Source organism: Pseudopipra pipra, chromosome 7 (assembly GCF_036250125.1).
Source record: "Pseudopipra pipra isolate bDixPip1 chromosome 7, bDixPip1.hap1, whole genome shotgun sequence".
Lineage (NCBI taxonomy): Eukaryota > Metazoa > Chordata > Aves > Passeriformes > Pipridae > Pseudopipra > Pseudopipra pipra.
The window spans coordinates 34,574,955-34,601,757 of record NC_087555.1 but is presented as its reverse complement, the minus strand read 5'-3'; the positions used below and the strand labels follow the sequence as shown (position 1 = coordinate 34,601,757).

The 26,803-nt window shown below is 39.6% G+C and overlaps 1 protein-coding gene and 1 long non-coding RNA gene across 3 annotated transcripts in view; one reads left to right on the top strand and one right to left on the bottom strand.

Moving 5' to 3' along the window:
- Positions 1 to 26,803, top strand: part of LOC135417444 (von Willebrand factor D and EGF domain-containing protein-like) — a 177,783-nt gene that overhangs the window by 62,785 nt on the left and 88,195 nt on the right. Inside the window, exons 7-11 of the mRNA XM_064661620.1 lie at positions 2,231 to 2,448; positions 5,506 to 5,579; positions 12,089 to 12,359; positions 15,318 to 15,496; positions 19,054 to 19,997. Of these exons, the coding sequence (XP_064517690.1) occupies positions 2,231 to 2,448; positions 5,506 to 5,579; positions 12,089 to 12,359; positions 15,318 to 15,496; positions 19,054 to 19,997 (1,686 nt within the window). The remainder of the gene's footprint in view (positions 1 to 2,230; positions 2,449 to 5,505; positions 5,580 to 12,088; positions 12,360 to 15,317; positions 15,497 to 19,053; positions 19,998 to 26,803) is intronic.
- Positions 21,822 to 24,754, bottom strand: LOC135417445 (uncharacterized). Of its 2 annotated transcripts, none has more exons than XR_010432034.1 (3): positions 24,633 to 24,754; positions 22,538 to 22,595; positions 21,822 to 21,908 (listed from the first exon to the last, which is right to left on the bottom strand). It is a non-coding gene; the product is annotated as an uncharacterized LOC135417445 (long non-coding RNA). The 2 variants fall into 2 exon arrangements; XR_010432033.1 differs by having other exon boundaries at positions 24,637 to 24,754.

Sequence of the window (26,803 nt, the reverse complement as noted above, 5' to 3'; positions counted from 1 at the left end):
CTCCAATCCCACAGTGTGCACTGGACTGGAAGAAAGAGAGGATACAAGACTTGCAGAAGCAGCTCTATTTTCAAGCTGTCAATGGGCTTGATGTGTCAGTGCCAAGAGGTGTCAGGATGGAGGCACAACTCATCCAATTAACTAATCTTTGAAGGAAGTTGTTGCTGAAGTGGAAAATTTCTGTTAGTTTCAATTAACTCATTTCTGCAGCTTAAACTAAACCCAGCTTTAGCTCCTGGTTGCTCCGTCCTGAGGCTGTTTCCTTGGACGACACTCAGGCTGTTTATGATCAGTTGAGCTATCTATATATACTTAAGATTGAGTATCTGCTGCTGGGTGTTTGCATAACCACATGTTTGTGTTGAGCCTTTATTGCCTTTAGGGTCCATTAGTTTATCTGAAGGAACACCGCGGGCTTCTGAAAAATGTGCTGGCCACAGTGCTGTAAATTAAAAATAAACTTCATTTTAGTTAAGCTTCATTTATACCAAATAAAATAACTGACAAGCTCCTTTTCTGACTGAATCCATATAACAACACAGTTGTGTTAATTATGTAGGAATAAGTGATAAGAAAGCTAATTACAAGCACAGAAATATCTTTCCACATTCAGACAATATCATAATGAATGCCAAGGCATAGCAGAGCCACGGGAGTTTGGCTTCTCTTAAGTTTATCATTACTATTTTGACAAGATGATTTTCTTTGATTTTAAGCTTTTGCTCTGGATTGTGAGCACAGCTCATGGGGCTGTAATGGTAATAACTATTCCTCATGGAAACCTCCAATTTAATTGAATCAAGAGCCTTGAATATGAGCCACGACTTTTCTATAAAATGTGAGGTGAGGCATTATGAGAGATAATATGTTATTAATATCTGTAGGTTTTAGTTCAGTTCCTATAGTACTCTACATGGTTAATTTAAATTATATTTCATAAGACTTTTCCATAAGGAATAAAACATTGATTATTTGAATGTGTTAGAAATGTCATCTTAAAATACCTTAATGCCACCTCTATAAATTATTAAGCAATTCTACAAATGGGAGAAATTATAGGAAAATCACTTTTTTTAATATCAGAAAATCACTTATTTTCATCTCAGTTTAATTGCATTGCCACCATCTCTAGAACCTTATCAGATGATAATTAATGGTCTGAGACAGCAAACTAAATATCCCTCAAAAAATGCTGTAAGTCCTGAAATCAGCAGTGAGATTCTGACTGGCTTCAACAGGAATCATAATTTCATTTTTTGTCAATCAAAGGATTAATGAAAGGTTGGGTGGCTTCTTATATGCAGTGCAGACCAGGTGGCTTAGAACTAAATGCTATCAAAATTTAGTGTTTGTAAGGAAAAACACATCTGTGGAAATAAAAAGTTCAGGTTTGCCCTTTACCTGAGACCTCATCAGGGTCAGCACACATGAGAGGTGGACATTATCATTCTTGCTGCTTGTAGAGATCCCTTTAGGAAAGATGTGATGTGCAGAGGCAGAGCTGCATGAGTGACTTGGGCTGCCATTGTCATACTGCTTTTGCCACCACCCATCATTTCCCTACCCATCATACACACTTATATAGCCAATACCTCCATAGTTTCTTATTTTTCCTCATTCTTTTAGTGAATCTATCCTCACAATACCTCTGTGAAGGATACAAAACTATTACCATTTTACAGACTGGAAAGTAAAATGCTGCAACCTAATTAAACCAAAAATACAAATACAGATCTGCTGCACTTGCCTTTCTGTTGTGGATCCATAGTTCACTAAAAACTAACTCAAGAATCCTCCCCTTCCACATAAAAAAATCTGTTTATTTTAAAATAAATAACTCCCAGCATATACCTCCTTATCCTCAAGTTAGTGAAAGAAAAATGTTTTTCAGAAACACAGACTCATCTCTTTCTTTGTCACGAGAACTACTTGTCTTCATTCACTGGGCATGGACCCATAACACTGTCAGTCCAGAAATATCATCACCTGTGGAAAAATAGGCACCATGGAGTTGTAGTAAACTTTGTAACACATGGGGGGAAAAAACCAGCACAGCAGCGGGTGCAGAGGGATGCCAGATTCAGTCAGTCACAACTGTCTTCATGCAAACCCCATCTGGTTTCAAGGCATGTGTGTCCTGGAACGTGAGGCATTTATGCTGAATGGTAAACAGGGTATGGTTAACTGTTTGGAGAACTCTTGTCAGACGCTGTGTTTGTGTTCCTTTTAGACAGCCGCTTACCAGGGCCCCCAAACATTGCCCTTTCGGCGTGCCAGGTGGATCTGCTGCAGGCTCCCTGCTCGGAAAGCAGCTGTGCAGCAGCCACGGTGACAGTGACAGCCGTGACAGACTTCGCTCAGGACGGGAACCGCGTCAGCCGCGTCAGAGCTGAGCCAGTCGGACGGAGGGATTTGCTTTGGAGGGGTCACGCACCCAAGGATGTGAAGGTCAGGTCCTAAAATAAGTTGGAAAATGTGTCAAATTTAAATGAGAGCCTTTTTTTTTTTCTCCCTCAAAGAAAACGCGATGCTGATAACCCTGAACCACATAACATGTTTGGGATGGCATCATAAAATCAGAGAACGGTCTCCATTGGAAGGGAACTTAAAAATCATCTCATTCCAACCCCACTGCCCTGGGCAGGGACACCTTTCACTAGACCAGGCTGCTCCAAGCAGCATCCATCCTAGCTTTGAACGCTTCCAGGGATGGGGCAGCCACAGCCTCTTTGGAAAATCTGTGCCAGTGTCTCACTACCCTCACAGTGAAGAATTTCTTCCCAATATCTGATCTAACCCTGCCCTCTGTCAGCAGAGTAAACCAAAAGAGTTTCTTTGTACACCAAGAAAAGTAACAGGTGCTTTAGCAGATTTAGGTTTGGTTATCAGCCAACATATCAATAAGGCCAAGAGCTGGAACATAGATGTAAGCAGGCGTGTTTCTATACACTGGAAGAGGAGAGAGGGGCAGTGTGGGTTAGGGAATTAGCACCTTTTCAAGAAGGAAGGAGGGGGGAAAATGAGGGTTTGGAGGACATTTTCTGAAAAAGCAGAAGAAAGACAGTGCCTCAGAAATGAGAGAGGAGAAAAGGGCTCAGCAGTGCTATGTTCAGTGTGTCCCTCTGCTAGGAATCACCGGGACACCTTTGACACCTTTGACACTTTGCATGTGGCTGCTCCATCTTTTCATTTATCCCTGTGCAAAATGGGCAAAATAAAAATAATAAGAAGCAATCAGGGAGGCAAGCCACACTTTCCCTGCAGAAAGCCTGGCTAAAGAAACATGGTGAGCAGGGACCGGCCCCTTGTCTGTGAAGCTGTTTCAGGGCCTCAGCTGGGTGGTTTGAGAGCTGTAATCCCACCACCCCAGAGAAATAACCAGAGCACAGATCTGACTAAGCTAAATTTCTCAGAGCAGTGGCACATCTAATTTGGCATATTTTAAGTAACTGAAAACAAACCCCAAGTGAAATCCACAATTTCTCTGCCCTAATTTTTGTGGATTTGCTCAGGAGAGAATGACATTAAACTGGACCAAAAGAATTTTTGTCTTCAAAGGTAAAATGCCAAGTGTGGAACTATAACCTTTCCTCTCCAGCACAGGCTTCTTTTGAACATTTTAAGATTCTTAAATCAGAAACTACAGCTAATTCAGTGTAATGCACTCACATACCCATTTTTTTTTCTTGAAGTTACAAATTCTTTCATTAAAATATGAAAATGTAGCAAATGTGAAATTGAATTAACCAATTGTAATAATAAATTCCATTTATCTCAGTTAAAACTTGATCTATGGAAACATAATAGACATTACCTTCCCTCCCCCCCATTTTCCTGTTGCTGTTTTGCAGTTAATTAGAGGCCTTAATGTAACACAGTTCCTGCAACAAAGCAAGAAAAATCCCATGTATTAAAGCTCACATAATCTTTAGTCCTTCTGACTTGTTCAAATATTTTTGATTTATCTGAAAATTGAACAGAAATGGTGGGCAGAACATCCTGACACATCCAGGCACCCGATAAAGAGGATTTCCTCAGCAAACTGCACCTGCCTACAACCAGGACTTGCATCTTCTGCTGATATCATGCATGAAAGAGCAGAGCAGAAAGGACCACATGGATTTCTCTGTGCTAAAGTTTTGCTCAGGAAGTGTGAGGCCATGGAGAAAATGGGAAAATTCTCAGACACTTCTTCACTGTAGATCTGATACAAATTACCTCAGATCAAAAAGCTGTTCAAAGAGGTGTTCAGTTTTTCTTTTCTCAAGACCATCACTCTAATAGTTTGGTGTGCCAGACACTGAAGGGATGTCTTAGAAGTGTTTCTGTGCCAAGGTTAAGGGGTATTTTGAAACACAGATGATGTATTGCACAGGTGAGGAATGTTGTCAGAAACCATCGTTCTATCTTCACCCTCTTATTCACGTATTTAATTTCACCACTGTTCCCAAAAGTTAAGTTCTGCTTTGTCACTGAAAGACTGCACATGGATAGAGCAGCCATTCCTCTTCCCCGCTCCATGGATCCTGGTAGAACTAACTGAGGTTCGCCTCTGGACTTCTCACGGGCAAAGAGAGAGCAAAGAATTAACAGCCCTGTCCAAAAAATCAGCCTGGCAGGATGGATAAGGGAAAACCATAGCACTTCATCACTCCCACCAGTAATGACTGGGAGCTCTTCATATTACAAATCACTACACAACCCAAAATTACATTTCTGAGAAATGGACAGCTGAGCATTCAGCCATGGGAAAACACCTCCTTGAGCAGATGTGGCAATGTGGGTCCAGCACTGCCTGAGAGTCAGGCATTACAGCTTCAAAGTCCTGTTTCTGGCTTTTGCAGGCTACTTGCAGAGTACCAAGACTCTCATACCTCGTCTGTGACCCAGCTAGTGCCCAAATAACCAAGAACTGATGCAGATGATCTCTGTTGCTATAGTAGATCCTTTCCTCTCTTTTTACATGTGCCTAAAGCAGGCAGCTCCAACAGCCTGATGTGGGGCCTTATCACCAGTTTCTGATCAATAACCACATCAAATATATAACTCAGCCAATCAGACACTGTAACTGGAAATCTAAGGTCAAATTAGGGACAGGTAGTTACCACTAAAACATGCTAATGCTACTTAATTACAGCATACCTTTTACCATACTTCAGGCATTAAAAGTTGTACAATTTAATGAGCACTCTACTCTCCTGATAATTTCAGTGAATGATCTACTTCTTAGCAAAACATTTTAATAAAAAACCTTCATATTGTACCAGAAAAAGAAAGACATTACATCAGGTGAATAGGAGCACTTTGAACTCCCTTTATTGCATGTGATTAAACTCCGTTGCTTGAAAGTGAAGCCTATTTTGTACCCATCCACAGTCATGTTTGAGAAGTCAGACTGTAGTTTGTACCTAACCCTTGAATCCTGTCCCTTATGTTTTGTGAGAAACAGTAATGAAGAAAAACTGCTGTGTAGACTGTATTCATTACACATTTCATTTTAACTAGGTCACAGTTCGAGACCTCCCAACAGGGAACTGCTACTCTTTCACTGATCCACACATTATCACATTTGATGGATGGTGAGTATTCTACTTTGAAATAATTTGGCTCAATTACTGCAGTTACCAGTTTGTGGATGTGACATGCATTTGGTTTTACATGCATTAGAACATCAAAAGAGCATTGTACTAGTTTGCTTACAGTGAGGAATGTCATGCTTCAATAACATACATGGTTTCCTTCCAGCTGTTTTTACTCCTTTTAAGAAAAGGATTACAAATGGATCAATCTTGCAGAAGTAATGGGTTTGAGTCTGAATAATTTTTACAAGACAAAAGTCAGATTCCAAAATGTTCTTCAAACAGAACCACCACTAATGACTTTGAGAAGGTGCCTACACCACATGCCACCGTGTTAGTGACACCCCAGTGCCACACAAGTGAGCCATTGCATCCCTGGAGCAGCACAGCACACTTCCCATCACTTTACTAACAACAGATGTAAAGTCACTCATCACCAGGATGTTCTTGATTTCTTCTACTTCTAGAGCTGGTTTATGCACAGCTGGAGTTGACAGTCACAAACCTACCCAAAAAAACATACAGATGGCCATACTGTCTCGGCTGAAAGATGCCCAGAAATGATAAATGGCAAATATCAAGGGAAGAGTGCAAAAATAAAAGTTGTACATCCTGCTGTAGTGTCCAAATGTCCTTCTATATTATCCAGCAATAAGCTACTTAAAGACTTACAAAGTGGTACTTTTGTATTTGACAACCTGAACTGTACAGAACTTTTCCTTGTTGAACTTCCCTAGTCATTCATGGATCTATTTATCCCAGCTAATTGACAACATAGAAAGTTTTTTAAAGTCTGCATCTGGCAGGTTTCATCCAAAGTTGGTAATATTTCAGATCACATTCCAGGTTTGTCGTTCCACTGTTAAACTCCTAATGGCACAGATAATGACTTTAGATGCACAGGGTCCACAGGGGCTCAGCAGTCATGATATTTTAATCCTGATATCCTAATGTCCCAATTCAGTCCAGCAGGCTCTGGAGGTGCATCTGAAGAAGTCTGTTGATGAAACATGAGCAAGAAAGGCAGTGATCCCATTAAAAATTATACATCTGCCTCAAATAAAGATTTCACTTAAACTGGGTAGTCTGAGCTCAGAGATTATCTCTGCACATCTACAGCTTCCCAGTTTCCCTCCTGCTTTGCTGAACAGAATTTATAATGTGGTCAGGAACTTGTTTCATGCAAGTTTGGTTGCTTGAAATGTAGAAGCTGCAGAAGAATTATAAGAGATTGAAAGACATTCCCATGCCTCATGTATCTGCAATTATTTCAACTCTGGGATATTAAACTAGATTGGAATATTATTTCAAATCTTTCTATACATTTATATTCTAAAATATTCCCTTTTGATTTAGGGCTAAGAATGGACAGTGATCTGCCAGATTGTTGTGTTTAGGGAGTAATAAATTACTGAAAAGTGCTTCTTGGAATGGAGACACCCTCTCAGCCGTATAACACATTTTTGCATTACTTCCATGGGAAAAAAAGGTCTAAAGTGAAATAAAGTAATTTTACTTGAATAACTCATTTTTTAATCTTGTTATTGATAGCGTACAAAAATGCTTCTAAGCAATTTATATTCTCTTTGAGCACTGGGAGTTTGGAAAAGCCCGTCCCTTTGTGTCATCCTGACTCAGAGTCACACAAGCTTGAAAGAGAAAAATCCCAGGATTAACTTGGCCCCTTGATAACTGCAGGTCTCTTCCTTGTGGGCAGACCTTCATTACTGCTCTGTCCAGTGCAGCCTTAAATGTGCCAAGCTGATGGGGCTTCTGCCATCTCAATAACTAGGTTATTTCACTAAGATATATTACATCTTGATATTCAGCCAAGTTTCTTACCCATCATTTCACAGTTTCATTACTCCTACTTATATTCCCATTTATTATTGTAAATAATTTCTCTTTCAATTATTATAATGATTATGCTACCTTATTACACATCAGTTAAGCAACTTCTCCGTCTGCCTATCCAGAAAAATGTTAACACATTAGCAAATGATTTTATAGCTCTCTATTTAAGGAGTAGGGAATGCTGTTCCTGCTTCTGTCCTGGTACAAAACCATAACCTGAAGGCAAAGGCTGACACAGAGGTCTGGAACTGAAGCATTTCCCTTTGGTCATGAAAGGGAATGTGGTGGGAAAATGTGTCTGAAACTATGTGTGTGTTAGGTGTTGTGAATGGAAGAACTGCAGAAAAAGCTTTTGGGCTCAAGTAAGAAACTATGTGAGTGTTCTGCAGGAATAAAAAAATTATTAGAAAGAGACTGATCTGCAGAATGTAAATGGTGAAGGAAGAGAAGAGAAATAGCTAAAAGAAATTTTAGGGACAAAGAAGCATTAGACTGAGAGGATGAGTGGAGCATCAGCTCTTGGGCATCTGGAACTATGTCAACTATGAGTGATATGTAGACAGGCTCAGGTGAGGGTGTTACACAGGAAAGAAAAGAAACATTCAAAATTAGTCAAAGGGAAGGGAAGGAAATAACAGCCTTTACCCACCCCTGTATGAATACAAAGTTGTAAGCAAACAAAGCTTGATAAGCTATCAAAACTGCTTCTGAGATCCATAGCAGAACACCCATGAAATAAAATCCAAGGAAATCCATTTGCCTGACCCCAAAGCCTGTGGAGGAGGCAGCAGACTCTAAGATCACAGTGTAGTAGCAGAATTGCTGTGGGTGAGTGGTGATCAGTTGTCTCTCTGGCACCCTTGCCACCCACTTGAGCCCTGGGAACAGGTTCCTGTCATGAGAAAAGCAAGGGAAAGCCTGAAGATGGGGAACATTGCCAAGAGAAAAAAGTAGGAGTGTTTTCTATGCAAACAGGCATTTATATAAACACAGTCCTGCCTTCCACATTTAGAGTTGCTTCCCTTCTTTGACTTTCCCATTAGCAGCAGTGAAAGTACACAATGGGGAAATGTAAGGATGAAATAAAAACTATGAAAATGGAAAACTGAAAACTTTACTTTTTCAAAGTTTAAATTAAAAGCATTAAAAACTAAAATTTTAACTTATTTAAAAATATTTATTCGAATATTTTCTTTATCAGGTTTATTGGAAAATTGATAAAATCGAAAAATCAAAAGCCTGCTCTTTTTGGTAGTAAAATTTTCCTGCTGAGGCAGTCACTTCCAATGTGTTTTGTAACTTCTATAGTGATGTTTTCAATGGCTCACATTACATCTGAGGTAGTTAGCTACTCATTAGACAACTGAAATACCTAACTCCCACTTCTTAATGACAACACTCCCCTTTGGTATTCCTCCTGCTAATATATGTCTGTAGAAATATTTATCTTGTAATCTTTTCATTCTTTTCACCAAAGGCAGTGACTGAAAATCAAAGAAGAATGTGTCATATTTTACAGCATAAGCACAATCAATTTGTGTATATTGGAGCGTAGATGTGAAATAGCGTTAATTATACCAGCTAAAATCCAGAGAGAGCACTTCCTTTTATAGCAAAGTACCTTCTAAATTAAACAAATGTGAAAGCCTGGTAAAGCAAAAGTATAGCCCTCATTACTAGTTATGGCACATTATAAATATAAAAGCTTTTCATGCCATAAATTGCAGATTCTTAAATATGAAGTCCTAGCTTAAAACTAAACATGCAAAAAATCCTTTTAAGGCAAAGTAAAAAGGGAAATATGTCTTGATTGGTGAACTATATACATCATCCAGGTTATTTTGCATTTTACCCTTAAAAAAAAAAAAGGTAAGAAGATTTCTCAGATTTCTCAAGCATTTGCACTAATCCATCCATCAATATTATCTTTGGGATAATGGTAATTTCCTGCACTATGGAAAAATTTCTCAGCTTGCAGTGCTGATTGGCTTTAGTGGCTTTCGTCATACTAGCCCACAACTAACTCCTGGCAGGTGCTGGGGTTTTTGATAGTCTGTAGAAGTTTATATATCCCCAAGCATCCAGTGACTACTCAAAGTAATCCAACAGCTTTGCTCCCTGAGAACAACGTGATGAGTACTCTGAAACCAGAGAACATCCTTCACCATTACCCAGATCTTCATGGGGTTAGAACTATCATAAAATAGTTCTTACTAGCAAGGAAAGAGGGAGCCTGCACTGACTTGTCAACAAATCAAATAATTTGGTGGCAAAACTGTGGTGGAAAATCTTCAGGAATGGCAACAATAAACACTGGATTAATAAAAAGAAGTGTAGCTTGGTGAAGAGGAAGTGCATGGTGTTAGTTAATTTAACACTACTAGTAGTAATTGTTCACATACATTTATATTCCTTTCTGTCCCTCTCTTACCATTAACCAACAGAAAGTATTCCTATAGCAACTCACTTTCACAACCAAAGACTTAAGAGAGTTTTACAACTCTTGAATAAAGAGCACAGCTTGAGTTATGACTTCATGCTGTGACAAAACTAGCTGCACCCCTTGGAAAACAACCCAAGTACACAGACACGGAGGGAAGAACTCCAGTCCATCCATTGCTTCAGACTATTAAGGAAGTAGGATGGGGGAGGGCACTGGGGAGGCTGATTTAGACCCAAACAGTGGTGCCTGGTTCACAAAGAACATGTAGAACTTCTTTGTGCAAGAGCTCTAGTAAGTCTACCTCATGCTTTTAGTGACAAAAGTAATTTCTCAAATGTTGTCCAAAGAATCATTATCACAATCACAGTTGTATAAACATCACAAGAGTTTACCTATGTTCAATTATCCATTCAGCTGAATCAAAGGCGGCTGAAAGGTTTAATTTAGACACAGAGAAGGTTCCTTATGTGCTGTACAATCTATGCCATGGCCTAATTGAAGAGACTTCCAGAAGGGTTGGATTTGGGTCCACTGTCAGTGCTTAGCAAGCAGAAAACAGCTCCCATAATGCAATGGCATATATATGCATATGCAAATACACTCTTATTTACCAGATGGAGATGATTAATCTGGGTACAGCCATTGTGGTGCCTTATTTTCCATCAGTCTCCCTAAACACCTTTCCTTCTAGGCTGATCCCATATGAGGAAACTGTAGAAAGTGCTCTCATTAAATGCCCTCTCCCCTCTCACTCTCCTCTGAAGATGTCCAAATGTAATAAGAAAATTATATTTTTTTATATTGTCCTTGGTTCTGATCAATCTTAGCAGCAACATCTCTGCCGTGTGCTTAGGATTTGTGACCCTGATTAGAAAATAAGATGAGACAGAACCATTCAAAATCTTATCTCTTTATGGCCAACTTGACTAAGTTTTTCAAGATGAAAGATAAAGTCAGATGTCTTTTCTAGTATAGAAAAGCCATTGAAGTTTAAATTCTTACTGTGTTTCAAGCTACATAGTTTTCTATGTCTTTTATTCTAAAGAGAAATAAAATGAAGAAATATACATGCTAAAAAAATCACTGTTCTCCAGCTGTTTGTTCCTCTGTATATGAAACAATAATGGCCTGGAAAATATTGATGTTCATATGGCAGTGCTTAAAAATAATCCTGTTATTTAGCAGGGATATTTTATACATTCCTTTTTACATCTTTTTTATTCCAGAAAAGAATAATGCTTATTATTATAAGCTTATAACTTGGTTTCCATATTACTTAATTTCATAAAAATTGTGTTTAAAACTAATTGCAGTGCCTTAAAGGAAAGGAGATTAATCCATTGTTTTTTAAGATGGAAGTTGTTGGCTTGTAGAGAGAAAATTCCAGACACATATATAAAGTATATGGCTACTGTTTTCTTTTGTACAACATATTAGAATAAAATAGAGTAAGAATAAGACAAGTTTATGCAGTGAGAGCACAAAGAGAAGAGGATCCTCTCCCATCTCCTGTTGTGAAAATCCCAGGGACTGAAGGTGGCTCATACAAAGGGGAAGCACTTCCAAAATTGTTAAAGTTATTCTGTTCCTGGCCCTACTCAGATGGAACAAGGATGCTCCTTACAAAAAAGAATGAAAGTCCTAAATTGTTCACCATGTTGCCTTGTGCTGATTGTCAGTGCATTTAGTGGGATAGTTGTGCTTACAAGGAAGCTGTTGAGGGGGAGATACCAACTTCATTTTAGCAGGTTTTCAGTAGAATCCCAGATTTTCACAGGAAGCCTTTACCTAGCCACAGCCAGACTTATAAAAATTGGTGATTGGTCACAGAAGAGGTTATTTTAGCACTGATTTTCCTTTCTTTGAGGAAGATAGTGCTCTAAAGCATCCGGTTAGAACCAAAACATATTTATTAAGACCTGGAGGCAGGGACTTCTTCCCATTTGCTTTGTATCAAATGTTTATCCTTTTTATCCATGCCCATTGCCATGGCAGCAGCTGGGAGACAGCTCCCGCTTTTCACGGGAATTCTCATGCACTTCCAGCTAATAACTGCGGCGGTGTTTCCCTTGGATACAGCGCTGGAGAAACGCTTCCCTGTGTGGGGATTTTTCCCTCCTCCAAGGCCAGCCACCACCAACAAATAACCAACGCAGTTGGATGCTCAGAGTCTCTAAATCCTCCTCATTTCTGTTTCTTTGTGGCTGTTTAGGCGCTATGACAACTACAAAATCGGGACCTTCCTTCTGTGCCAGAGTGTGTCGCGGGTGTTTGAGGTGCACGTCCGGCAGTGGGATTGCGGAGGCCACCGCTCTGCCACCGCCTGCAACTGTGGTGTAGCTGCCCAGGAAGGGGGTGACACCGTGATTCTGGACACTTGCAATGGCCACTTTCGGGAGAGCAGACCCCAGCTGACCATCAAAAGCACCGAGGCACTGCCGCGCGTTAAAATCCTAAAGTCTTACGGAGGCAGAAAAATAACAGTACGTGGATGGTTCGGCATTTTTGTAAAAATAACAGTACATGGATGGTTGAGCACTCTTGTTGTTGCTGTGCTTTGAAAACACGGGTTAAATATTTCTGAATTATTAATAAAGTTGCTGCAAAAACATCTACCTGAAGCCATAAGAGCGCCCGCAGCAAAATGCACCACGAAACAAGGTGCAGGGAAGTAGCTGGTTAAAGTGTTAGTTTAACAAACTGTAAAACAAAACAAAACAAGCATCTCTGGAAATTTCTTAGAGACATAGCAGAGCACTAATATTGCTACTTACTCTCTGCAGCGCTGCAGCCAGCTCCCTGTTTGTTTATGCCAGGCACTACCCAACTGCATCACATAAAGCAAATTTCTTTGCAGAGCTCGCGATATAAATATTCAAGGAAACATCACAGGTAGCAGAATAATGGAGTTTTAGAGTGGAGCAGTAAGGCACTATTAGTCAGATCCAGATAGCCCCCAAAAGCTATGAGAATGGGCTGCAAATGTGCAGCATTTGGTGTAATGTAAAGCATTTGCCTAAAAAATATATGGCCACGACATACTTTGCATAAGTATCGCTTGTCCACACTAATCCAGTGAAATCACCGGAAGAATAAGAGCAGGCTGCACCAGGGGGTTTGGTGAGGAGAAGAGCCACAAATTATGGCCAAGAAGATAATTTTGTCCTAGAGTTGTATCATCAAGATTTATTGCCATGAAATGTTTTGGATGAAGACTGGTGCACACTAGAGCCAGAATGATGCAGGGAGCGCGTGTGCTTGGCTCTCCTTGTGATCTCTCTTGGAATAGATCTCAGGAAGGTAGTAATTGAGAGTATGTTAATTATAGAATAGAGAAAAAGCAGGAATCAAGCTGTCATTTCATTTTGCAACTCAATGCAATATAATAACTGTTTTATTACTAGAATATTCTTAGCAAGGAAACCCGATTCTCATTTAAACCTGAGGTAAATCTAAGGGAAACAAATCAGGACACAAATATGGATCCTGCTCTTATCTTAGCAGGAATCTATAGGAACTGTGCAGCAGTGATCCCTGATCACACCACAGAGCGTCCTGGTTTGCTCAGCAGTTGCCCTTCATCAGCCTCGTGCAGCACAGGAGCCAGCTCTCCCCTGGGTCCCGTGACATTCAAGGAGGCTTAGAGTGGGGTTAAGTCATGTTTTTCTGTGCAAGGTGACAGCTTTCAGGAGCCAGTCACTATAAATCTCTCAAAAAATCTTCTTTGAAGCCTCAATCAGCCATGTTAAATCCAGTTGGGATATGTTGTCTGGGGCGGCAGGAAGGGAAAGAGTTACAGCCCTCCAGACTCCTGAAATAAATCCACACCTGGAAATATTAATCCAGACGGAAGACTGAACAGCTCATGCAATTCTGACTGCAAGGATTTTACACACAGCCTTGTAGGAAATACTCCTCCCTGCAGTAAAGCATGTAATTAGAAGACACGCGTTTATGTGAAGAAGGAAATCAAATCCTACCCAGCACTGTGTCAGCTGCAGTTCTCCTGCTCTACCTATTAAACCACCGGAAAAAAAAGTTAAACCCGTCAGGCCATTTGAGTTTTATGTTGGGGGATTACTGGGATTTTATTTATACTTACCTTGGGAAGTGAAACATAGGTACAGCCAAAGCGGAGGGACAGCCAAGAACATCTGAGGTGTTCAAAGTACTGGTTTTATATGAAGCCTTACATTATTCCCCAAGGCAAATAATTTTTGAAGAAAAGGAGGCTTTAAATGCCCTGATCAAAACACAGAGAGACTGAGTTCAAAACTGTGTCCCAAGCTGCCATTGCACTCGGTGGCACTTTGCTGCTCTGCTCATGGAGAGCTCCTCAAAAAAGTATTTGCAAGCCTGAAATGATGACTGGGAAGCCAAAAGGGGCAGCATTATTATTTAGTGGAGCTAATATGTAAACTCTAGATTCCAGCACAGGAATAAAAACATAAGCTTGTTGTTCCTTCACAGATATGAATAGATTTGGTGGGGAGGAGCTTAGAAGGGACCTAAAAATCCCCACAAAGACAGAAAAGCAAAGAACATTATTTGCTTGAATAAATTATATTTAGGCAGAGGCCTCTTAAAAAAGGTAAATAATTATTTTGAAATTATTATAATGAGATGTTTACAAGTCTTTAATGTATCTTTTAAGATTAACTGAAAACTTTTAATTTTGGATAAAAAGAAAATATTAAGGCTACTTTTCAGGATAGTATACTCCTGCTCCTGGCCCAGATAATTTTCAAATAATTTTCTTTTTACCAGTAAAAATAAAGCAAACAAACAAGAATACATTTCAGTTGAGCGGATATTTTCTTTTTGCTTTTTTTTCTTTTTATTTCTTGGCTAGTAAACCAATCTGAAAAATCCATTATCCACACAGTTAACTTCTGGTTTTGAACCTTGCCATTTTTTTTCTTTTAAAGGTCAGTGTAAGCCTACCACTAGTTCTTTAATGAGAAAATTGCTTTATCTACTTTAAAACACAATCATTTTCTGGGTAATCCGGCCTTGGAAAATGAAAAAAATTTTCAGAGGGAAGAAAGCTGTTTTTCAAACTTGGCAGTTTATCTAAAAGAAATTATTTCCCAGGCAAAGACACAAGGGTGGCCTTACTGTCATGGAAGTCACTTCAAAAATTAGCCGGTAACTTACCAGTGGGAAAACTTCAATGGGTGCAATTATTAATTTAAAAAGAAAGTACTTGTGCAGTTTCATATTTATGTAATGCTATCAGATATTAATACCATGGAATCTGAAAGCAAGATAAATAGTAGCACAAACAAATATTTATAGTGTTTCTAAGTGATCTTAAATTACCTCCACCATCTCTAACGTCCTGCTTTGATATTTTCATTTATGGAAAGAGACATTTCTTATTGCATAAAAAGCTTGGTAAGAGCTTCAATTCACTGGGGGTTTTTTTCCTGCCTCTTCAGATCCTGTTCCCTTCGGGAGCGTTTGTTCGAGCCGACGTGAGCGAGTGGGGAATGGGTGTGACAGTGAGGACACCAGGCAGGGACTTCAACAGCACCAGGGGTTTGTGTGGCCTCTTTGACGGGATCAGCCACAACGACCTGAGCAATGTTCCTGAGGAAGACTTCATAGAGGAGTGGAGGTACAAAGCCAGAGAGGATCCCACCTGTGAGACGCTCTGAGCCCTGTTACAAATGGTCTTGATAGGTTTATTTCATTACCTGCTCCCCTAACGACCAGACAGAGAGATCTGCTTAACCTAGAGGGGAAGCCTGGAGACCCATTTCCATCCCAACAGCACAGGGGCTTAATTTTCAGTCAGCACAATACACATCAGCACTTACTGAGACAGAAGTTATATTCACAAGTGATGTCATGTTAACAGCTGTGTTAAGATCCCTTTTAGCTGTTTAAAAAAAAAAAAAAAGCAGTTCTCACCCACACTTGAAAATGCAGATAACTGACAATAGGGATTAATTAAGGGTTTGGTATTTCCTGTGTTCATTACTGAACACTAATTACAATATGTGAGTATAGATTAAATGTTACATTTTGACAAAGTGTGGTAATATATGTACCATGTTAAAACTTAATATCTACTCGACTAATGATGACAGTGAGCTCTGAAAACTTGCACTTTCTGAGACAGATGGTCTGGAACCAGAACCAGGAATCTGGCTTTCTGACATATCCTTGTCATTGTCCCTATCCCTGTCCGTAACCATATCCCTATCCCACATTTTTATTCCTGTTGCTGAACTTTAAACATGCCTAATAGGTGTTCCTAAAACCTAAATGGGTTTGATTGTGTAGTCTTGTTTATAAAGTACGTTTTGAAAACAAGGAAAAATAAGGCAAAACACTGTAACATACCATTTACTCTGTACATGGAAACTCAGCAAAATCCTAGAGGAACAACGAATTTTTAGAACTGTTGCATTTCAGAAAATAATCACTTCTACCATGTTCTAGTTCTCTTCAATGGGCCTAAGCAGTGGCTATCTAACGTCTGTTTTGACTTGCCATTGCAAATTGTAATATTTAGAATTCAACAGCCATCATTAATATCCTAATAATGTGACAGTCAGTCAGAGCTTTCTCCTCGGAAGGCAGATGGACAAATAGCTTGGTGCAAGAACCAACCAGTAGCTCACTACCCAAAATGTGCTAACAAGAGCCTTAAGAGGACCTATTCTAATCAAATTTGTTGGAAGATCTGAAGCCAAAGCACAATATAAAGGAATATACCCGTAAAGCACTGAGGAATTTTCTAGGGCTCAGCACATATGATGGAGGTACTTCAGGGAAAGCAGGAGAAACTCCTGCTAAGTGAGAAGGGCAAGAGGGGTGATGAATTTCATCTTGCAGTCCTCCCAAGGATGGATTCTCAAGTACTCTTCAGAACGTGGTTAAAAAAACAAGCCAATGGAGAAACTAAGGCCATCTCCTAAGGAGACTGGATCATTCTCTGATCCACCCACAGAGAAATGGTGCAGAAAAAACCAAAAGCTAGAGGGTGATTTTTCTGCTGTTGTTTTTAATTTCATTTTAAATAACCCTGAAAGCGTGTTAGGCTTTCTCCAGTACCTGAAGCTACTCTGAGTGCCCACCATCTGGTGTTTTCCCTGGCTCCCACCTCTCTCAAGCAGCTGCAGGGTTCTGAATGACACAGATCTGGTTTACACATCAGCTTTCCAACACAACTTTTAAAAAATAAAACAACATTAGAGCTTCCGAGCCCTTAAACATTGAACGGGCAAAGAAGAACTGAGTCTTAAAGCATGTGTTTTTAAGCAGGTGAAATAATTTTTCAAACCATTTTTAAAATATACCAAGAAAGAAGCAGAAACACTAATCATTTTGGACTTTATAATATCATCCAGCTCAGTTTGAAAAACTTATCTTTAGTTTTTCCTGGGTTGTAGTGGGCAGCTCAGAGGAATGAGAGTGTGGTAATCTTATGCAGGGCACAGAAGGCCCATCCCAGCTCACTGAGGTGTTGTTGGTTATGTGCATGGCTGTGAGGAAGGATGGGGTTTCCAGTGGCACCATCCTTTCCACACCTTCCATTCCATCCTGTTGACCAGGTCTGACCAAAAGAAGGCAGTTAGTTTCACACAGGTTTGAGAAAGAATCTCAAGGCAAAAGAATTTCATTGTACTGAAATTTTCATTTCTGTGTTAAATTTCTGCCCTGATTCTGGAACAGTTATTTTTTTATTTAATTATTTGATTATTTATTAAGTAAATTATATTTACCCTAGCCTTTAGTTTATGCAATATTATACCAATGGAAGAGCTAATTCTGCTGCCTTGGTTTAGGTTTGCAATTAAGAAGGTTCAGGTGCAGGTAACCCCTCTATTTTAGAGCCAGAGGAATGGTGTGTGCAGGATGACCACTCAGACACTAAAACGTGTTGTCCAAAGGGCTAATACCACCTCAATATCTAATATGTTTTATTTTCCTCCATTGTATTAAAGTGCAAAATAACTTGTGTATTTCCATGAGCCTGAAAACCAACCCATTCTGCTGTGCCCAAACACTGGGAAAAAGGGTTTCATAAATGTTTGTGCTCATGTTTCAGGAGGAGAAATTGGTTAATTTTGCCAGTGTCACTGAGAGGTTTTATTTAAAATTTAGAGTTGTGTCAATGACTAAAATAGTAATATCACATATGCCATTTTCAATATATTTTGGAAAAATTGGATAAAGGAAATTACAGTTTCCAACAACAATATCTAGCGTCTGGCTCCAATATGTTGACAACTGCTTTCACTTTCCTGAAACCTCAACATTCTGGCTGCAAGACAAAATTAATGCCAAAATAATTTAAATTTTTGGTGCTATTTCAAATTTTTCTGGAAAGGATACACTGCCAGCTATTGGGGCAGGAAACACATCCTTTTCTATGAAGCTCTAGGATTCCTCTTGTGCTGCATAAATAAGATCAATAAGAGATATGAAATTTCTGAAGAATCTTTAATCATGGCTGTTTATTCAAGTTGAACTCTCTAGAAGTTCATCCATCATTAAAGAGGGACTAAATTAAAAAGGGGGAGAAAAAATCACCTCACCTTATATGATAGCCTAGCCCTGTGATCAATAGAAAATTGCTTTGTGTTGAAAGAAAAACTCAAAGAAAAATCCATTAGAAGACAAGAATGAAATTAAGTATGCATAAAATTAAAAAATAAAGAAAAACAAAACATTTAAAAGAAAAAAGTGATCCACATGTTAGAGGAAACACGTGGTAAGCAAAGCACAGACAGATAAAGGTGTATTCGTAATACAGCACTTGAAACAAATATCACTTTTTTGTGGTTCTCCAAGAGTTATCTGGGTCACACCAGGGACAAATCTAAAGCCTTATTTCACGTGTAATAGACAAAGGGTAACCTGCACCTCAAAGAAAGTTCTGCAAAGAGAAGTCAAGCAGTTAGGCAGTGCTCCAGAAAAACACCTAAGCATCTGTTACTAAAAAGTCCCCATGTAGTGCTAAAAAACATACAGAACAACTAAAGAAGGGCAGTGCAAAAGTGACTAAAGAAAACAGAGACCAAACTTAAGCATTTTCTTAAGGACTTTTGTAGGCTGGGAATTTGTACGTACCCCAGTGTCAGGGAAAGAAAGTTTACTTGGTATTATAGACTAATTTGTTGAAAGTTTTCTCCCTCTAATCTCTTTCTATTTTTAAATTAGAATACCTCCAGGGAAGAGTTTATTTGACAGGACTCCAGCACCTTCTGAGGGGAAGCAAAGGAGAAATTACTGCAGATGTCAGAAGGAGAACACTAAGTCTGTGCCTGTGGCAAACACTCTGAATGCCTTTCAGACTCCTTTCCCTCAGTCCTCTGGTTGCCATTATGATCCTGTGGATTACACCTCTGCAATCCCATATCTGGATGTTACATCCGAGTTTGTCACTCACTCAGAAACAGAGTCTGCTTTAAGAAAAGGTGAGAAACCATTGACCAAGCCTTTTGAGCAAAGATATCTGCCTAAATCAGTCCAGAAGAGAGGTAGCCCCAAGGTCCAATTAAAGCCCCTCACACACAATGTTTCTGTGAATAACAACAGTTCCATTAACTCTACCAAACCAACAGGAGACCTAAGGAAAGTGAGAAGGCAAGATGACTATTATGAACACTCATCCTTTCACCCATTGCATGGCCCGACCCAGAGAGACTCGGAGAGATTTGCCTATTTTTTCCCTGAGGATTACTTTGAAGGGGTTCGGATGAAATTTCCACTGACGTGGCCCACTCCCAATGGCCTGACTGCCGCCAGAGCTCGGGAGATTTGCCACCAAATTCTTGCAAATTCCACCATTGGCTTGGCCTGTAAAGACCTCCTCGGGAAACAGCTGGATGAGGCAATTGAAATATGCCTTTTGGACCTGCAGCTCAAAGATGACGTGGCTTGGGTGAGGGCACTGATAGCCCTTCTGGAAAATGAATGTGAAAGAAGAGTGCTTGGAAGCAGAAACAGAGTGTTTCGTGTTGGGAACCAGCCATCTGCTCCCCTGGAGGAAATCCTCGCCACCCTCCGGTGTCCTGCTCTCTGTAACAGCAAGGGACACTGCACGGAACTGGGCTGCCAGTGCTTTGAAGGCCACAGCTCCTATGACTGTAGCATTGCCAAAAGTAAGTAAAAAATTCTTTCCATGATACTGAAATTATTAGGTAGAACATCTGCACAGAGTTGTTTGCTCTTCAAACAGCGCTACCAGTAAGGTATTTGATGAATTAGTAATCACGTTCTGACCTTGAAGAGCCAATCAAAATGTCTGGTTGGCTGGTCCTTCACTTTTTTTGCCTCAGTAACTTTTTAAAAATGGATTTTACAGGCCTCTTAGCAAATTGGTTTTGCAGAAGTGATTTTCTTTACATCTGATCTATCACCAGCATGCTGACAAGCAAGCTTCTGACAAAAAAAAAGTGTCCTGCTCACCTTGTGGTCAATATTCATGCTAGCAGTGCATAGATACTTTTTTTCCTGATCAACGGGGAATAAAGTTTGAACATTGGTTTCAAACACTGTACTAGTATCAAAATAAAATTAAAAGTGACAAAATGAGCAGGTAACCCTGCCTAAGCCATAAAATAGCTACAGGACATACTCGAACCTGCAGACCTGATTCTGCAAATATTTATGAATTACACAGGAGACTATCCCAATGGGTTTATTTCTTCCTTATAGCTCAGATTCTCAATGGATAAATCCAAGTCCAATGTGAGTACTGACAGTGCTTTAAACTAAGCACATGCATAAATGTGAACCTTGATTTCAAAATGTGAACCCTGCCTCAGCAAACCACATAAGCTTATGCTTGAAGTTACAAAGAGATACTTAAAGCTCAGCCATACAGCTTAGTTCCTGCAGCTTAAGGAGTCACAGTACTTCAGCTAAACTGAGATGACAAGGTGTGCTTTTTTAACCCATCCCAAATGTGGGGGAAAGGTTTTTTTCTACACTGTTCAGTATTTAGGGCAAGTAAAGCTCATATCTGGTGTCAGTCACCATGGCTTAGCTGAGACATCCAAGTATCCATCCAGTCCCAGGAGCTCAGTGGCACATTTGATACCCCAATGCATTTATTAGCTGGGATGGGATTACCCACTTACTTCACAATAAACATGTTTTCAGTGTTGAGGTTTTAAAGTGGTCAAAATGTATCTTAATATTTGGGTTTTGTTAATGGCAGGCTAAAATTTTGCAGAATAATTTCCTAAATATGGAGGAATTCATTCTCTTTCACAGAGAGAACAATTGACACCAGGGACTGAAAAGCAAGCTAAGCAATTTTGAAGTAATTTTCCAACACACAATTCAATGTTTAACTTCATTTCTCTGTGATATGGACAGGTTAGGGGGCTTGCTTGGGCCAGATTTTAAAATTTTATTTTCCTATGGCTGAAATCTCTCAGATTAGAGGAAAATAGCTTCAATATGACCTTTCAAGTAAAAGCTAATGGCACCTTGTCTTCTTGCTGCGACATCAAATATAAACCAGGACAGAATAAAGAGCACGGCCTGGGATTGCACAGGGAGGTGAGAACTGAAAAACAAACACACATCAGCTCTGGTGAACACTCTGTAAGCCATTACTATCCCCTGGTCTGACTGCTTTATCTGTCTCTTGCTGCCTCAGCATTGCACACTTTTAAGATTCAGCAGGAGAGGGTGCTGGGCCATCTCGTCTAGACCATGCTCTTTCTAGGAGAGGTTGGAGCAGATGGTCTTTGGGATGCCTTCCAACCTGGTACAACACGATCCTATGATTCACTTTTCTCCAGTTGAGGCAAATGTGGTAGTTGGTCTTTGCTTCAAATCACTTCCCTTTTGTGAGTCTGGCTTATTAGAGCTCCCAGTACATCAGCTTATTCCTTCTAGTTTTCCAGTAACTAACATCCTGCCTCTCCCTGGCAGCCTCCTGATCCCTCCAGAGCCACTGACTTGGAAATTTGCTCCAGTGCTCAGAGGGGCTGAGTTTTTTAGCACAAGCATCTTCTTCCTTAGTCTGGTCCCTGGGGAAAGGAAGCTTGGTGTTGGACCTGCAAAGGAGATGCACTGCTGCAATCAGGAAAGGATAAATTCCCCTTGCTGTTTGTGTTGCTCCATTTGCTGGGGGTGAGTGTGTTAGTGTCATGGCAAAACTAACATGGAACAGCTCCAGCAGTTTTCCAGTACAGACTTACACTAGACTGGTGAAAGACCAGTCTGGGAGGGTAATAGTTCAGACAGCCACACTGGGTGGCTCCATACAAGGTCCCAGAAGAGAGCAGGACCTGGCCACCAAGGCCATCCTTGTAACACTGTCACGGAGACAACAGGATGGAAAAGCACCTGAAGTTCAAGCTGACTTTGAGCAAAATTGAGAATAAAAAAAAAAGCAGAAAAATTAAAACAAACCCAAGGTAACTCTTGTCACACTTAATTTTCAGGATATTCTCCCTTGTCTTCGGTATAAATGCAGATAAATTAAGAGATAACTTCACATAATAAGTTTGTTTCAGCATTAACTATGGAGAGGGAAAAGTATTGCCACAGTCTAAAGTGAATTGATATGATGAACTGCAATGAGCTCCATGTATTACAGACTACTTATTAATTAGTTTATGAGTTATTTTGAATATTTTTCTTTATATACAAAACCCCAGAAGCTGTATATATATAAAGTTACCTGATCTCGTAAGTGCAATGTAAAGTAGACCTATACATCCAGCCAGAGGTCAGACTCCCTACAAGGAGAAATAAAATCTTAGTTCTGGCATGCCAATCTCTCTGACATTATAATACTTAGAAAAGGTCATCTAGATAATTTGGTCCAGACAAGCAAGATAAGCATTAGTGTGAGCTTCACCTTGATTTTTGAATTTTGTTCACATTATATCTAAAGATATTTGCTTGTTTTCACATTTTGTAGGCAGAAATGTTCTACACAGACAGCACAGAACAATGGAATCATTCAAATTGGAAAAGACCTGGGAGGCCATCGAGTCCAACCACTAACACAGCCCAGCCTTCTTCACAACTAAAGCCAAATCCCCAAGTGCCACATTTAGATGGTTTTGAACCATGGTGACTCAGTCGCTTCCCTGGACAGCCTGTGCCAGGTCTTGACCACACTTTTGGTGAAAAAATTTTTCCTAACATCCAATTTAAACCTCTCTTGGCATCACCAGAGGCTGTTTCTTCTCGTCCTATTGCTTGTTACTTGGGAGAAGAGACCAGTCTCTACCTGGTTACAGTCTCCTTTCAGGTGGTTTTGGAGAGGGATAAGTCCCCACCTGAGCCTCCTTTTCTCCAGGCTAAACACCTCCAGAGCTGTTTACATACATACCCTAAGGTGTGTGTAGGATGTGACACCTCTTTTCAGGGAAATGTGGAGCAGTATCACCCAGCAACAATGCACCTACCAAACGACAGTTCAAAAGATTGGAAGCCCTCAGAACTGAAATCCTGTTGACATCACTAAACCCAGGATTTCACACCAGAAAAGGCTGTTAGAGATGAAGAATTAAGATCAATCTCAGAAATAAAGCTGCATGTTCCAACCAGAACAGCTTGAGCCCCCCTCCCTGGCAGCTCAGGCATCCTGACCTGGCTGGCAGCACCAGGCAATCAGCACTGTGCAAGCACAGGAGGGATAAACCTTTGGGCTTTGTGACTAATAAGCAGGGGTTCTGTGGGAAGGGAAGAAAAGGAGGAGAAATTAAGAATTGAATTAGGTTTCCACAGGACATAGAAAACTGCTGCCTCTTTCACTTTCTTTTAAAAAGGCAGGACCAAAGAAACAGAGGAATATACATTGATTCTGGAAATGCTGAAAGTTTTAAGTGCCATTGTTAGGAAAAAGTTATTTTCCAGGAGAAGTTACGTGAGTAATGAAGGAGAAGGCAACTCCTTTTGCTGGCTATATATTTTCCCATCAGTTCCAAAACAAATCTCCGTCTAATTTTCTCAGGCTGGAATTATAGATGTGAATTAAAACTCCCCCAAGATCAAGGAGGCCATCAACATAATTCAAATACCTTTCCCAAGGTCACCCAATCTCAGCTCTGCTGCCAATGCATAACAATATATTCTGCCACTGATTTTGACCAGCAAAAAACACACACAAAAAGATGGCCATACAGTGTTTTTAGCGATTGGAATACAAGCTATAACATATTTGGAATAATTTAAAATGAAAACATGTATAAAGAGAGAAGATACAAAGTGTGGCTTGCAGACAGGCTTTCTCCTCTGCTCTGCCTGACTCCAACAGGAGCAGTCCAGGTGGCCAGAGCTATAATTACCCTCACATGAAAATCGCAATTTGGAGTTGAAAGGCACCTCTGAAATTTGGCAACACTCCAGAAGCTTAGACTTTCTTAATGTTGCTTAACATTTCATAACCCCCACCCCCCCAACACCTGTATAAGGTGCTTAAAATGTCATTACCACCTGTAATTAAAGGCAGAATCCAATTACGGCAGATAGCAAATCGGGTTGGTGCTTACCATTTGTATATATTGACCATGGTGCTTATAAAAAAATAAATCAGTACTAGTAAAGCACACATAGAGCAATGTAATACGCAGATTGTATGAAGCTATAAAGAGCAGTTACAAGATAAAAGGTAATGAGGAATAATAGGGACAAATTAGTTTCAGTGAAGTAATGACACTTGAAGTTTAAATTTCTGCACAGAAAGTTCTGGGGGGAAAAAATAGCCAGCACAGAAATTAAAGTGAGCAAAAATGACAGTGAGAAGGTGAGAAGTTAACACTTACCTACCTCACTTATGGATATCCCATTTTGGTATCAATACACTTCAGTAACATTATTAAGGAGTCCTGTGAACCCAACTGCATTTTCAGAGCTGTGAACCACAACCACACAGGTCCCTCAGATCCATCTGCCACAGCAGTTGTATTGATTACACCCTGGTATTTTTAGTTATTACATATATACTACATATACAGACCTGTCTCAATTCATCAGACTTCTTTGGGCTGAGTCTTGTTCATGTGTTCTAATTATATAACATATATTAAAGCACTAAATATTTAAAAAAAAATATAATGAGCAAAAGTATGGGGTCAGCTATCACAGTTCCTCAGGTGGGGTCTTCTGATTGAAAATGTCTCTCCCTCATGGAGGAATAAGCTTAGTGCTTTTTAATCAGATCAGGAATGAAGGTGAGGATAAAGTACATACTATAGAAATCTCACCATTTATATAATTACTTTATTTTTAAGCATAATTCCCATTCTCAAGGAACACAACATGAGGAAAACATTTAAAGAAAAGACTTAAGTTGTTTTGAGATCCTCAGGTGAAAGGGGACAGAGCATTTCAGTCAGTTTTCTATGTCAAACTCCAATCTGCTGTGCAGACTTTGTATAGGAGCACACAGATTGAACTAAACACTCTTCTCCCACTTCTGTCAATTTGTTGATCTTTAAATTCCAGATCATAGTGATTGTTTAAGGGCTGTTAGTCTGGCAAGTAAATGAATGCTTTTTGGCCTTTGCAATATGTGTTTTGATGACATGATGCAGAAAGACACTGCAGGCAGAACCATCAGGGTATATTGGGTCAATACGTGCCCTCCACAAATAAATTAGACTATACAAAGTAAAAGAGTGCATATTAGACTTTCCAAAGAAAAATCAGTTCATTTCCTAAATCGCCAGGATATCTAAAATGAAACATAACTACTCACTGTGTGTAATGCTGGTGGCCTCTGTCTCTGGGACCAACCTGTGGTGCTGCTGTGACCAGAACTTCAAGGGAGAATCGCATTTTATAGCACCACAAGGGCCCCAGAAATAGAGTTACCTGAAAATGTGGAATTTCTGCCTGACCCTCTCCACAGGAATTGATCCTTTTTTCTTCAAATTGCTTAGATTAGTAAACAAAGAAAAAACAACCAAGCTTTTCATTAATATGGCAAAAGACGTTATATGGCAGTGAGGATGCAATACACTTTAGCAATTTTATTGATTTTTCAAAATTGGATTTCAAAGGAAGAGTCAAACATGCTTGTGAGAACAGCAAACACCATGCTCACTTGCTCTGTTAAACTTTTCTGGCCAAACAGAGTGCAATTGCTACTAAAAAAAAAATCAATAAAAAACCCAACAAAAACCCCCAAAACCCCTTTATTAAATGAGATTATTCTTTAAGAGGCTTTTTTGTTTTCAATTAGTGAGACATTGGGCTGAATTCTCCTCCTCATTATAACAATTCCATTGACTTTGGCAGATGAGGTATTAACAAAGTCACAGTTACTATTACTGTGATGAAGTTACACTATCAAGAAAAAAAATCAGATCTCCATTTACAAATATTCATTTATTTTTCCTTTTTTCTCATACTAATTATTGCCTTTCCCGCTCCACAATGTTGACTTTTCCTATCCATCCAGCTGAGGGAGGTTTGAAAGTTTCCAGTGCCTGTCCCTACCACATTCCCTCGAGTGTGTGCGTGAGGCAGTGTTCTTCTATTAAAGTTTACAAGCTAATGCACCTGTTTCTATCAGATACATTTTTCTTCAGCAAATAATTCTATAAAGCAGGGAACACTTCAAGCAGATCTCCATGTACTGCTGCAACATAAACCACACATTAATACACAGCTTCCATCCCACTGGGATTGCGTTCTTTACACAGAACTTAAAGGTATTAAGAATATATTCTTATTTCCTTTAAGCTGACATTAAAGAACTTTCACTAAGATATCAATACTCTGTAAAAGAGGTTCTATATAACTTGAATGTGAAAACTTTTCTTTTGAGACCTGTTATCTCCACTTAATATCAATTTTTTTCCTCAGCTTACTGAGAAGTATTGGAAAATAGATAAAGAATAAATATGAAGATACATGTTATGCAATTCGACATTTTATTGGGTTTGGTTATTCAGCCTTTTCCTAGTTAAAACAATTTATGATTTAATAC